The sequence below is a fragment of the Camelus ferus genome, chromosome 1, assembly GCF_009834535.1.
Source record: "Camelus ferus isolate YT-003-E chromosome 1, BCGSAC_Cfer_1.0, whole genome shotgun sequence".
Classification (NCBI taxonomy): domain Eukaryota; kingdom Metazoa; phylum Chordata; class Mammalia; order Artiodactyla; family Camelidae; genus Camelus; species Camelus ferus.
Window position 1 is genome coordinate 74,707,009 of NC_045696.1, and position 14,368 is coordinate 74,721,376.

General features: G+C 36.0%; 1 protein-coding gene across 1 annotated transcript; it reads right to left on the reverse strand.

Moving 5' to 3' along the window:
* Positions 1-865: 865 nt before the first annotated feature.
* Positions 866-14,271, reverse strand: NDUFB5 (NADH:ubiquinone oxidoreductase subunit B5). Its single transcript, XM_006183764.3, has 6 exons — positions 14,113-14,271; positions 7,823-7,911; positions 6,731-6,797; positions 5,842-5,903; positions 4,671-4,777; positions 866-1,054 (listed from the first exon to the last, which is right to left on the reverse strand). Exons 1-6 carry the CDS (start codon positions 14,234-14,236, stop codon positions 934-936), a joined length of 570 nt encoding a protein of 189 aa, XP_006183826.1. The 5' UTR covers positions 14,237-14,271; the 3' UTR covers positions 866-933.
* Between the last annotated feature and the right edge of the window lie 97 nt (positions 14,272-14,368).

Consider the following 14,368-nt stretch of genomic DNA (forward strand, 5'->3'; position numbering starts at 1 on the left):
AAATACTGAGTATGTTTAAAATCTCTGAGCCTCAATTTCTCAGGTATCTATAAAATGCAGAAAGTAATAGTACCTCAAAGGTCATTTTGAAAATAAGGTGAAAAATGCAGTTATTCAGCACAGCGCTCAGCAGACAGTAAATGCTTAATAAATAATAGCCAATATTTTAGCCGTTACATTTCCTAGCCTTGGCAGTAGTCATTTTACCTTGTGGAACTTCTCTAGTGTTCACAAAAAAGGCTTCTAAGTAATCTTAGACAGTGCATCAAAGAAAAATGCATGTGTGTGTGTGTGTGCGTGTGCGTGTGCATTTAAGCAGAACGATATATGGCTAAAAAACTTGAAAATATTAAACTTTGAGATCTGTTCACTAAAAAATTGTTTATCAAGGTGTTTATGTCTTGTATAGTTGGTTCAATATTTCTGTAATTTAAAATTGAGTTGCCCCTGAATAATCCAGATGTTTACAATACTCACATGTATATAAACTGTTCTATTTCCTGATGCTTAACATAATTAGACTTCTCTAACTTCCATTTATCAGGCAAATAAAACATTCATCTTTTAAAGTCACACTTTTAGGAATTCACAAATTCCTATTTCTCCAAGTGTTTTAAAATTACATTTTAAACCTTCTTAAAAGAGGAAGCCAAACCCTCCAAATCAAAAGCCTTAATCTGCCTTTCACAATGTATACATATATCAAGTCACCATGATGTACACTTTAAATATCTTATACTTTTGTCAATTATAGCTCAATAAAGCTGGGAAAAAAACCTGAAATCACACACAAAGAAGTGTTAACCTGAACCAATGTTGAGAAATAGAGCAATGAAGAGGATCTTTCATTTACCACACGGAAAAAAACAGAATATATTCAGTAATTTATTTCTCCCTAAATAGAATATACTTTGTATTTAAAGAAATAAAAGATTAGTTGTCAGGAGTTGCTTTTGGAGAATGATCAATAAGTGCCTTATCAACAGTTGGATATTGATACCAGGGCCCATCACCTCTTGCACGCATTAATCTTCGTACTTCCAACTCCTTTAACCTGTAACAGACAGAATAGTGATACTGTGATTATAGCATTTCCAATTACAAATTTAATGAAGTATCTCCATAAAGAACAACCACTAGAGAGTCTTTTGCTTTTATGTAAAGTATAATGTCCCTCCACAGATCCATGTGTATACATATATCTGACAAATCCCTATAAGCAAAATTTGGGATTTATTTGGCTTTTATTATCTTGCTTGTATAGTTAACCAACACATATTGTTTCTAGTCACCCAAGTAGCAGTTGAGTTGATAATCAATTCCTCCTCCTGTCCCTTTTCTTTGACGACAGGTCACTTTCACTTGAATTGTGGTAATGCATTTCCTGTTTTCCTGTCTTTTAGATGTTATGAGAGTCATTTACAGAACGCCTGCTATTATGCCCCTATGCTGTGCCAAGTGCTAGGACTTAAAAAATGAGCAAGCCTTCCTGGAGAAGCTCACACTCCCTGTCTATACTGGCAGCCTATCATCAACAGGACAGAAAACCTCTTGAGAAAAGGAATGGTATCTTATTCACCAGCCACCAGCATCACACTGAGCCTGTTCAACAGCAGAGAGACAACTTGTAAAGAAAAGAAAAAAGAAAAACCAGGATTGAGAAAAACATTCTCCACCTCTAAGATCTACTTACTTGTCCTCAATCTTCTTCACGAACTGAATAATCTCTTTCTAGAAAGATACTTTCCTTCCCCTAAAGCCAAGTCTTTGCAAGCTACCACACGTTTCTGAAGTAGTCCTTCCTCTCCATCAAGCCTTTCCCTTTCCATTCTTATAGACTACACAGCAACTTTTTCATATGACTGGAAACCTATCACAGTTAAATAATTCATTAACCTTAACCAGCTCACTAACCCTATCTATGAGAGATTATATACCTTTGTAATAGGGAATATAAGAGAATATATTTAGCTTTTTTTAGGATTAAATATCATCTTTTTTCTTTTCTATTCTTTAGAATGTAATATTCAAAATGCAAGTAATTAAAATATTCATCAAAGGGAACTGGTTAAATAAATTATGGTTCACCTATATAACGGATAACCTATGTACCTGATAAAAAGAATGAAGAAAAATTACATATGGCAATATGGAAGGAGATGACAGATATACTGTTAGGTTAAAAAGCAAGGTATAAAATGAGTATGTGTAGCATCTTCCTGTTTCAGTAAAAAACAGAAAGTAATTATTTGTGAAACTATACACACACACATTCACACGTGCACATGCACAGAGTATTAGAAATTCTGGAGGACAAAAATAATAGTTATCTCTGGGGGAATCAATTAGGAGAGATAGTCCCTTTCTATTTTATACCTTTCTTTTAAGCTTCAGTTTTCCAAATACTTAAACATGTATTTTTTTTTAAACTGTAGGTACTCCCCATTCCATGCCCACACTGGCATCTCTCCTTTGGGGTAAAAGTCACAGTCCTGTTTTTGTTTTACTTTGTTTTGTTTTGAAGTTGTTTAGGATCTCTATATGTCTAAGGAGTTCTGGGATCTGGTGTTTTATTTGGAACTCAAAAGTATATGTCTGAAGTTAAAAACTGTCCAAAGTTATTAGTATAAGGCATAATGTTGTTCCATGCTCTTAAATACTTACTGACAGTTCTATATGGTAACCGCACATACATGCAATTACACACTAGAAAATAAGCCAACCATGTGTTCATTAATCATTTAAATATTTTTCAATATCATAGCAATTTTTGTAAACTACAAAGTTAAAATGAACAGAAAGCAGATCAATGGTAGCCTGGAGCCAAGAGCAGGGTATGGGACTGATTGAAAGGGACAGGAAGGAGATGAGGTAACTGAAATGACTTCAACCATGGTGGTTACACAGCTATATTTTTTTTTCAAAACCCACTGAACTTAACAGGTGCATCTGATTGAACATAAACCTCACTCCAAACATCAAAATAAATCTCAGATGAGATTATATTTTAAAGTAGCAAAAGGAAACATGAGTGGACAGTAAAAAAATAATTTTGGCAGGTGAGAATTCTACCACTGAACCACCCAAGCACCTAAAAAAATAACTTTGGACTTGTAGTATTTACTCATTTTGTAACCATCAGAGACCTATGCATGACACAAAATTCCAGAAGCTAAGGAGAAAGAATGACAAACCTGACAATAAGTAAATACATGTAAAGTAATGAAGCACTGATACACAGTAGGTGTTCAAAAACGTATTAGCTACTACTACAGTTTTGTTATCTGGAACATAAAAACACTATGTTGCAAAAAATTCTACACTGTCAATAACAAATGACAAGCCAGGAAACCATATCTGCAACAAAAATAAAAGAAGCTATTTTAATTAATGTACAAATTAGTAGAAAAATGGGCAATTTATGGAAAAGGAATACAAAGAGCCAATAGATATGAAAAAATACTCAAACTTTATCAAAAAATTCAAAACTAAAAAAAAAAAATTGAAATGATGAGATAACATTTTTCAACTACCTTTTCAGCACAAATGTTTAGGTTTAATAAATTCTATTATTAGGAAGGTATGGAGAAACAGAATTATCATGTACTGATGACAGAAAAGACAACTGGAACAATTCTTTAAGAGTTTGTCAAATAGCTACTTAAAATTTCAAACATAACATTTGGTTTATCAGAGCCATTGCTAGGAATTTATATTCCAGCTACATTGAATAAATATGCAAAAATATATGTATGAAGATATTTACCAAAGCACTATGTATAATATCAAAAAACTTGGAAAGAGCCTAAGTACCAACAACAGGCCCCCTACTGGCTAAAAAAATTAAAGCACATCCATCCAGTGCTGCCATGAAAAAACAATGGAGTATATGCTATTACAGAAAGATCACCAAGATACAGCTGGCCCTCCCCATCCTCAGGATACAGAACATGCACATATGGAGGGCTGACTGTGCTATGCCATTTTACATAAGGGACTTGAGCATCCTTGGATTTTGGTATCTGCTGGAGGTCCTGGAACCAATCCTCTTCAGATACTGAGGGATAACTACATATTTAGACGAAATAAAGACAAGGTGCAGAACAGTGTTGATAACAGGATTCCACTTGTATCAATATATTTTGTAAATGATACATAAAAAATATATATATTTATTTTTTGGTGGGGGGATTAGTTTACTTGTTTATTTCGAGGAGGTATTGGGGATCGAACCCAGGATCTTGTGTATTGCTAAGCATACACTCTACCACTTGAGCAATACCCTTTCCTGCCATAAAATATATTTTTAATGCACAAAATTTTTTTAGGAACATATATAGGAAATCATTAAATAGTGGTATCTCTAAGGATGAAACTGGGTATAGGAGGAAAGGAAGCTGTAGGGGGAGGGGGAAGGAGAGGGCTGCCTTGCACTTTAGAGTCAGGATATTTTTTAAAAGAATTCCTTTTAATTTGACAGATATTATCTCCTAATAGTCTTCTAGTCTCCACTTCAAACAGGCTAATTCTCTCCCCATCTTCAGCCTTTTACACAGAGCATCCTACAGTGTTGAAACAGCTCTATTAAACTTCTTGTGGTTTGCAACTGTAGGAAAGGATTTCCTTTCCCGCAACCCCCCACCTTTCTTGTTTTTGTTTTTGTTTTTTACCGTAATTCAGCCTTTTCAGCTTCAATCTGAAGGATAGCCATTGTTTTTTCATAATTCTTTTCAGGACTATCAAAGAAAGTTCGAGCAATCCATCTTGATATAGGATGCTACAAGAAGAAAATTTGTTTAAAATTAGTTTCTGAAAAGTACTTTGCTTTTCCAGTTTACTGTTCTCCTAAAATGACCATCTCAGGTAAATCAACAGTTACTATGTACCAAGCCCTTTATATATATTTTAAATAGTTTTAATCCATTAGGTAGGTACTACCTTTGTCCCCATTTATGGGTAAGCAAATTCCACCAGGTTATACAAATACTAAGTCGCAGCATCTGGACTCAGGCCAGGTCTGTCTAACTCCAAAGCTCTTTCCTATTACACTATGCTCTGAATATCTTAAGCGGAAGGTTTAGGAGCCATCCCAGGGTTTGCTGATCCAAACTTGGAGCTCTTTCCACCACCAGTCAGCAAAGAGAAACAAACCACTTGTATGGCTTACCTTAAGATTTAATAATGAAGTATTTGTCTTCTAAGATATAATTCACTCAGGTAATAAAACACGATAAGATATACTGTAATCAAGGTAATCTCACTACAACATTTAGTACAAGTAACAGAATTAATTTTGGGTTTTAGCAGCAGTGACAGTGTGGTCAAGTGACTAATTAATAGTGCAGACTCTAGAGTCAAGACTGCCTGGGTTCAAATACTGGCCCTGTCCCTTAGACAGGTCACTCCACCTCTTTCAGGCCTCCTCTTCCTTATCTCTAAAGTGGGAATAATAATAGTACCTTTTACATGGAATGAGATAATATTTGCAAAACATTTATCATAGTGCCCGCTGCACGGTAAGTGCTCAATAAATGCGGGAGCATTAGTCTCAGTACAATCTTTCCTATGGCCACTGAAGGTAGGAGAAATTCGGACTGTTACTCTGCTAGGTTGACAACACAGTGTAGAGCCAGTCTTTAAAAAAACCATAAAGCTTAAGATAATAAAACAATGCAGAAAATTACCAAAACAAATTGCTTGTAAAAAGTGAGCACAAAATGTATCATTTACTTGATATCAAAAACTGAATATAAAACTATATCACAATTGCTAAATTAAGACATTAACCAGTACATTGACAAGACATCTAACTGAAAATAACTTTCAGTGATCTATGCCAACCTTGAAATATTCCCAGTGTTCTGGGGTATAGCCTTCTGGAATTTCTGCTAACTCAGCTTCACCTAGTAAGAGAAAACAGTGATGTTCAACTTTAGTATCAGGAGTTTATAATATTGATTCTTCACTATTTAAGTAAGAAACCATCTTCTGGTGGTTTGAAAGAAACTTTTATTTTGTACCGATGAAGATATCTAATATTTTAAATTAATTTCAATCTGGTAGAAAATCAGTTCATTCATTAGATATTTTTGAGATGTCTTCTATGTGTAAGGCATTGTCTATGGGCATTATACAAGAGTTCACATTTTGTTTTTATAAGTGTAACAAGATATAATAAAAGACATATTATTCCTTCTGGTTTTCCCTAAACCTCCTAGACAGAATATTTTAGGATTCAAGACATTGGAAGCACTTTGAGCAGAATTTCCCAGGAAAATCTAATATTTATTGTCATTCACAAATCCATTCTTTTTTAGAAGATTATCATTTTACATGTTCCAGGATGGATAAAAAAAATTACTCTATCCCTCAGCCTCTCTTCCACCTCTATCTCTTTCTATTTTCCTTATTCAGACTTCTCAAAGCTAGTTTTAAGAAATGAGAAGGAGGAGGAAGAAAGGCCTTTTACGTGGCCTATAGAGTCAGTGACCTCAAAGGTTTTCAGAGGGGGAAAAAAAAAAGTGAAAAAAAAAAAAAGTAAAAAAAAAAAAAAGCAAAGTCCACTGTATATTATTGTAGATTAAGGTTTGGTTATTTTAAAATAAATTCCCATGCTTATGTTTATTTATTATTTAAAGAACTTTTCCTTACAGTATCCATAACTTATTATTTATATTAATGTCACAGGTTTTAAAAATGTACCAGTTTAGTCAGCGAGGGAGATACTTACCAATGAATACATTCACCAGAGTTATGCCAATCGCTACTGGAATCCCAGTCAACAAAATGTAGAATCTCTGTTAAGATTTAAAAAAAAAGTTTTCACACAACAATTTCCTAATTCTCCTTCCCCATTCTGAAACTGTCCTCATTTCGTGACTTCCTTCTATTTCTTGTAAAATAAACTTGCCAAATTGGAGGTGCAGTACCAAATTATTTATTTCTGTATTTTTCTTTTGCTTTAGTTTTTAGATGCCTATATTTAGCATCAGAAATGAAAGGAAAAAGTAAAGACTAATTGTACAAGTATAATGCAATGTGTATTTACATGATTTTTCATTCTTTTTGGTTAAAGCAATGTAACAAAAGAAATTTTTGTATTAAGAATAAAAGTAAGACTATGAGGGCTGTTTCCAGAGATTGAGTTAGTCATCACAAGAAAAGTGGGCTGAAGAAGGGCATTAAGCACACGGACAGGCAGGAGAAGGTCTAGAGGGCAGCCAGTGTGCAAATGGTGGGTCACAGCTTTAGGAACAGTGACAGGGAGTCCAGACAATCTTCCACCTTCTAAGTCTCTTCTGTATAGAGTCTTCAGATACAAATATACGGTCAATACCCTGCTTCACTCTCTGAAACCAATGTTCCTAAACACAAAGAAATAAAAATCATATCCCAAGATAATGGAGTTACTTATTTAAAGAAGTCCTTCAATGAGTTCTTCAGTAATTCAAAGAATATCTTAGTAATATAAATAATTATCCTCAAATGAATCTGTTTTTAGCTTTGTAATTTATAGATGTGGGGGTGGGGCAGGGAACAACAGGTTACATTTCAAAACCCCATAATCTTGAGAAGAAAGAAATGGTTCGATTTTTACCTCCATTATGCATTAATACTTTTTTTGAAAAAGGAGAAGACTCACTAAATTAAAAATAAATTCGGTAGCAAATCAGGCCTTACTACACAATTTCAATATTTGTTGAGAAAAGAAATACGAATTTATAAAATAAAATCTTTCATAAAATGAAAGATGTTTTCTAAATAGGAAAAAAATTTCCTCTTCCTAAGTAAAGAGTTTAGTTCAACAAAACTTTTAACTCACCATTAATTTCAAAAAACGCCAGTCATAGAATCCAGAGGGCTTGATGATAAATAGTCTTTTCCCATGGTCTCCACTGTGTCGCACAGGAGCTGGAAATATTAAATTACCCTGTTATACACAAGGTTTATACTGTTATATTTTGAGATAAAATCAGATTATAAGAAGATGTACATGCATAAATAACGGATATGGATTAAGATAAATAAAGCATCCTTTCTCTGCCTCCAAATATACATACCTGAGATTAAAAATGCAAGCTTCTTTGAGTACTAAAGGCAGGGCAGATAAGGTATCTCTAAACAGACATTTCTGATGTACTGTTCTAAACTATAGCTTTCTTCATTTTTATTTAATGTTAAAGCAACATCTAAATAATAGGTTTCAGTAGCAGGCAGGGAGATCAGATACTCCTGGTGGGCTACTTATCTTTGTTTACCTCTGCAAAAAATATCTGATAATGTTGCAAAAGAAATTAACTTAAATTATACCATTTCGTATGATGAGGCAATATGTATTAGGGACTTGATGCAAAATAAATGTAAAGATATTTATTCAACATATCTCCAGCAGGAGTTTGAACATGTTTAGAAGTTAACACTCTAATATATCTTGATAAAATCCCTTTTTAAGCCATTTGTTACTGTGAATTTCTCTTCCTCAAATCCTCTCCCAGACGGTATTTAATCAAGCCTTGCTGGAGATAAACTGAGACAAAACTTTTGTGCTTGGATCATCTATCTACATGAATTCCCTTTCTTGGAACTCTGAAAGGATACTATGTCCACTCCAAGAGCTTTCTGTTAAAAGCAGGAAAGCATCTAACATTACTGAGAAACTGGGAGTTACTGTCTTTCAGCTGCATAACCTCATTCAAGGAAATTTCCCATGAGTCACTGCAGAATAAAAAACTAATTTCCTATTAAAGGGATTTCAGTCATAACAGATGGCAGAAAGATTTGTATCCTGTGTTGATGCTTAAATGTAAATGCTCTCACCTCTCCTAAAATCTATTCTTTAGGCCCAGATGACATCTTATCCTCCAAGAAACCAACATGCGTCCCACCTAGACGAGAGCTCTCCTGCTTTTGAACTGCTATGTATTTTACTGATGTGTATACTTGATTTCACTGCTCCCACTGAAACATAACTGTCTTGAAGGCAGGAACTGTCTTTTTAATGTTGGTATCATCTGCAGCAGCCTGCAGTGAATGTAGGAGGTTACTTCACAAGAGAATTGGAAGTTGGCATGAATTTACTAAGCATAAATAATACCATTAAGACTTTTAAAATAACAAGAGAATTTGACAAGGTAAGTACGTATTTCAGCACATTATGTGTAAGATATTATGGAAATTTTTGTGGACTAGATGAAAAAATGGGCTGGATAACAGTACAAACTGCTCATTAATTCAATAAATATTTAGTGCCTACTATGTACAGGTCTTACGCTAGGCCTACAGTATAAGAGGAATATAGATCCTGCTGGGAGAAACAAATAGGTAACATAATTATAAATCTATCAGGACAAGAAAAGAAAGAAGAAGGATGCAGTGTCAGAAAAGAATATGCCCAGAAGTTTCTCTTTAGACAGGATAGTGGAGTTGGGGGGGTACCAGGAAGGCCCATTATAAGCCGACAGAAGTAGTAAGTTAGATGAAATTTGTAATAGGTAATTGGTTGATTGATTATACCCAAAAGGTGCTGATCACTTAATGCAGTAACCTGCCAAAGGGCTGTCTCAAGATTTCTATGAATGGCCTGGATGAGGTGGAGATGGCATTCCTGAAGATACAAGACTACAGTTACAAGAGTGGGTACCCTGATGATGAAATGAGATCCCCCAAAAAAGTCTTCCTACACATTTATAAAAAACTGAATCTAAAAGGATTAAGTATAGAAAGTGGAAGGTCCTGCCTGAATCCTCCAGAAGTTTAGCTGCTCACAAACTTAAGAAAAGTCATTGGTGTGATGTGGTTACTAAAAACAAACAAACAAACAACAACAACAACAAGAAACTACCCCAAAAAACAAACAAAAAGAACCCCCAAAGGTAATTCAATCTTAATCTGATGTGCCAGAAATACGAGGTCAATACAAGAGGAGCCCCACTCCCATCCATTACCTAGACCTGCGTAAGTGTGTCCCTCCCAGAGGACACTGTTTCAGAGGGACAGTCTGGAGTATGCCCCAAGTTAAGCAACAAGGATGGCAAACAACCTGGAAACTGAACCTACCGAAACTGAAAGAAGTGAAGCTGACTGGCCCAAAGAGTCAGGATAGAAATCAGATGACTGGCCTTAAATAGCCGAAGGGTTGTCCAATGACTAAAGGCTTACACTATTCTGTGTTGACCTGAAAGGAAGAACTAGGATTAATGTGTAATTTTCAGCTTAATACAAGGAAGAAGCTTCTAACAATTTCAGTGGTTGAACAGAATACTGGACTGCCTCCCCAATTCCCCACTCCAGGTTACATTCAAGTATCAGTAATGGGATGCAACAAGGATTAGCATACTACTGGGGGTTGGCATAGATTTCTAAGGTCCTGTCCCTCATAGAATATGAATAGATGGCCTCTCTGAATAAAAAGGCACACCTTTCCTACTCACCAATCTCAATGGTTTCCTTCCACTGCCAAGAACTCTTTCATACTTTCAGGTTTTTGGCATTTACTTCCCTCTTTACCTGGAAGCTTTTCCTCAGGCTCTTTGAATGGCTACCTCCTCACCTCATCCTTCAGGTCTAAGAATACTTATTCACAGAGGTTTTCTCTGAGTACCTTATGCAAAGCTGGCTTCCCACTTATTCTCCTTAATATCATTTGGTTATCTCTTTCAGAACAATAAGCCCTAAACCAAATTATTTTGTTAAAGTCCATCAGGTCAGGAACTGTCTTATTCAGCACTGTATCTCCAGAACCCTTCAGTGTCTGCCACATGGTAGGAGCTCCATAAATACTGTTACACTTACATTTCTTAAGTAAATTAAATGTTGGTAGGGGATCTTTCTAAGGTCCTTGAAAGTAAATCTTCTCAGAAGGGACATATACTTCCAACTTTCCCTTTCAATCAGAAAGATGCACAGAGATAAGAACTAAGGATCAAACTGTGTGATTTTAGGGACAACTGATTATGAGTGACACTATTAATAGATATGGAAACTGTAACCAACAAACAAAAAAAACTACAGACAAAAGCTTGATCTGGCTGCATTCTAGCAATATTAAGCAGTTAGTAATGTGAACTTACTGCTTTCTTTCCGTATAATAACCCTATTGTTAAGCAACACTTATTCATGTCATTAAATTTATAGATACTGTCATACCATTCATTGTTCTAAAGAGTATTTCATAGCACTCAACTTTTTACAAATATTGTGAGCCTTCATGATTTGCTGTTGCAGTATGGCCATTTGCTTACAATCTAAAAATATTAGGGTGAACAATGCTTACAGTCAGGTGACTGCCAGGATTTCTGGAACTCAGACCCTCCTGTCACAAAAATAGGCATTTTCTACCACTCTCTAAAGCCTGGAATTCTCAACTAGCTATTCATTAATTACAGGGAACTAAAGTTTAAATAACCAGTTTTTTTTAAAAATGCAAATAACTTCTGGAAAGCTATGTTTTGGAGAATTGTGATATTTTTAAGGATCAAGTAAGACAATGTAAGACTTTTTTGTGTCTCCAAGACAGTACTGAAAACTGGTCATTTTCTTTCCCTTATTCTCAGACTATTTTGAGTTAATGGCACCATCAACTCAATTACTCAGGCTAAAAATCTCAGTCATCATCCTACGCCTGATTTCATCAGTTGTCAAGGCCTCTTGATTCTAAAATTCAAGCTCTTCATTCCTTTCCATGCTCTCTTCACCTCACTGGCTTAAGTAATCAACATCCCTGATAAACCACCCAATATTCAAAAGCATGTTCCTAAAACATACTATTGATGTTGTTCTCCTGCTAAAACACTCTCGGCTGCCTACAGAATGTTAAGATATTTTGGCTTTGCATTGAGTCCCTCCCCCAAACTGGCCCTAACTTCCCTTTTTTTAGCCTTCTCTCTCAACACCTACCTATCCCAAGAGCTGCATATGCAGATATATCAGAAAACACATCCTTTACTTTTCTGCCAATTGCACCTGTTAAAACTATCCCCAGAATCCAATTAACATGCCCCACTATCCATGTCTGAATTAAGCCCACACCACTTTGTTTATAAAATCATTTCAATACTCTTCTCAGTTTCTTAAGCCATAATATGTGCACATCAGTCTTTAACATTAAAGTTCTCTGCAGCTGAAGGACTTAAGCTCATTTCTAGAATCCCTTGATGTCTGACAGTTAATAAATTGTTTAATTAAGTATAATACTTTTATCTGCTTATTTTCTGAGAAACGTTTTCACTGAGGTGACTGATGATAACATAACAGTGCCAGATGTTTAAGAAAAGTGTGGCCACAGGGCCCTGTAGAAGACAATGTTCGGTGCTGTAGCTTTTTCCTGCTCACTCTTCACCACTACCTTTGAGGTAAGTTAAATTTTCATCTTTTTTTTTTTAAACAGTTTTTATGGTAAGAGACAAGTACATTTCAAAATGACATTTCTAGAAAGATGCAAAATTATGCAGAAACACATTTCAGGGCTATAGTTTATCCTTGTCAAAGGGAAAGAGATTAGTTTTTATTTCCCTGTCAAGTCAACAGAATATAAGCACACTTGTAATAAAAATCCTCTTTTTAAAGATGAAAAAATGCAAGTTCGGAGTAATTAAGTGCCTTTAGTTTAGTTTCCAAGATGTGATGACCCAAGTTCACACAGCTACTAACTTCTGGAGCCAGGATTAGAACCCAGGCAATCTAGCTCCAGAGGAAACAAAACCTCCATCTACTCTGCTGGATCTCACATCCTCATAGGTGCAGACATAAACATTAATATAAAACAGATTACAACCTTTCATTCCACGGTGACAGATTAGGCTTCACTTGCAAAATACCTTTGAAAGTAGGTATACCACTGAAGCACCGTAACACTCAGTATAGCTATCAGATCCTTTCCTGCATCCAGTGGAAAGGGTATAGATTACCTGCAACGATCCTTCCAGAACTCCAAGAATGGGGAGTATCTAGATCTAAAGGATCTAGGGGTAAAATTTTACCTCAGTTTATTTCCAGCTAGGCATGATTAAATACTATGGGGTTGGGGAGGAGTATTTGAAGAGGAGGATATTTGTAGTCAGAAATGGCTTACAAAGGAATTTTATCAAGGATGTTAGTATATGTAGTTTTGCAACAAGTTCAAATTCCTGCTAGAAATGTGTTGAATACCACTGGTCCTTTCCATCAGTTTTCCAGCAACATAATTCAAATTAAATTGGGAGACGAGCAGAGCAGTAAACAAAAAAAAGATACTTTTAAGTTGGAGAAGATATTTTTAGCTTTAAATTTCAGTTCCTCTGTACCTACTTGTATTGCACAGGACAAATAGCTTACAGTAGTATTCTTGATCAAGAGGGTTAAATGAATACCTTTAATATCTTAGAATGGTGCCCCACACATAAGTGCTCAATAAATGTTAGCCACCATTACTATTACTCAACTTATTACAGCAGTGCATTACTTTTGCAACAACTGAGTCACAGTTTCCTCATCTGTAAAATGGGAATAACAGTGTACTTACTTTGCAGAATCCAATAACGAATAAAATACACTGAATACAAAGCATTTGATGTTTTGCTGTTATGATTACTCATTCTCCTAGAAATCAACTCACAGTCTCCAAGAGGCTTCAAATAACACCCCCCCCCCCACTACTGCACTGACCTTCCTAGGACCGAGGAACTTTCTCATGAGTCCCTTCTTCTCTAAGAAGATATTAAAAAATAATTATTTTATGACTGCGTTAATATAAAACGAATTCAATCCAGGCTGGATTCACCATCACATATGCATTAATATTATAGTCCTTTTCCTTCTGACGTTAAAATAAAATTTTAATTAAAACCTTTCTCAGCTCCTTGCCTTTGTAACCTCAGCTTGATCTGAAAATTAGCACCAACAGGAGAGGTGAGTAACAAAGCGTTTCACAAATTCTAACTATTAACTTAAATATGACCGATTTGATTACTTCAGAAACAACCTCAGTCTCCTCACAAGCCCATGCTCCGTCTCGCAAGCCCCAAGTCCTCAATTCCTCCCGGCTCCCTCCAGATTCCACCAAGGTCATCCGGGAAGAGTCCTCCGTCTCTCCTTCCGCATCCCCTGAGCGCGCTTTCTCCCAAAGCTAGCACCCACCGACAGTCTTCGGAAAGCCACGGGTGAGGAAGCCCCCAAATCCAAGTTGAGTGCCAAGACGGCGACCGGACAGAGCCGCTATCGCAGTGACTGAAGCCCGCTGCAATAAACTCATGGCCGCCATGGCTACTACTGGCAAGAGAGGGGCGAGGGAGAGTAACGGGGGCCGAGAGAGCCAATTTACCTCCGAGGGCGAAGCCGGAAAGTGGCCATGTTGAGCGAGGGCAAAGACAATTCCTGCTCTTTGCATCCGGTC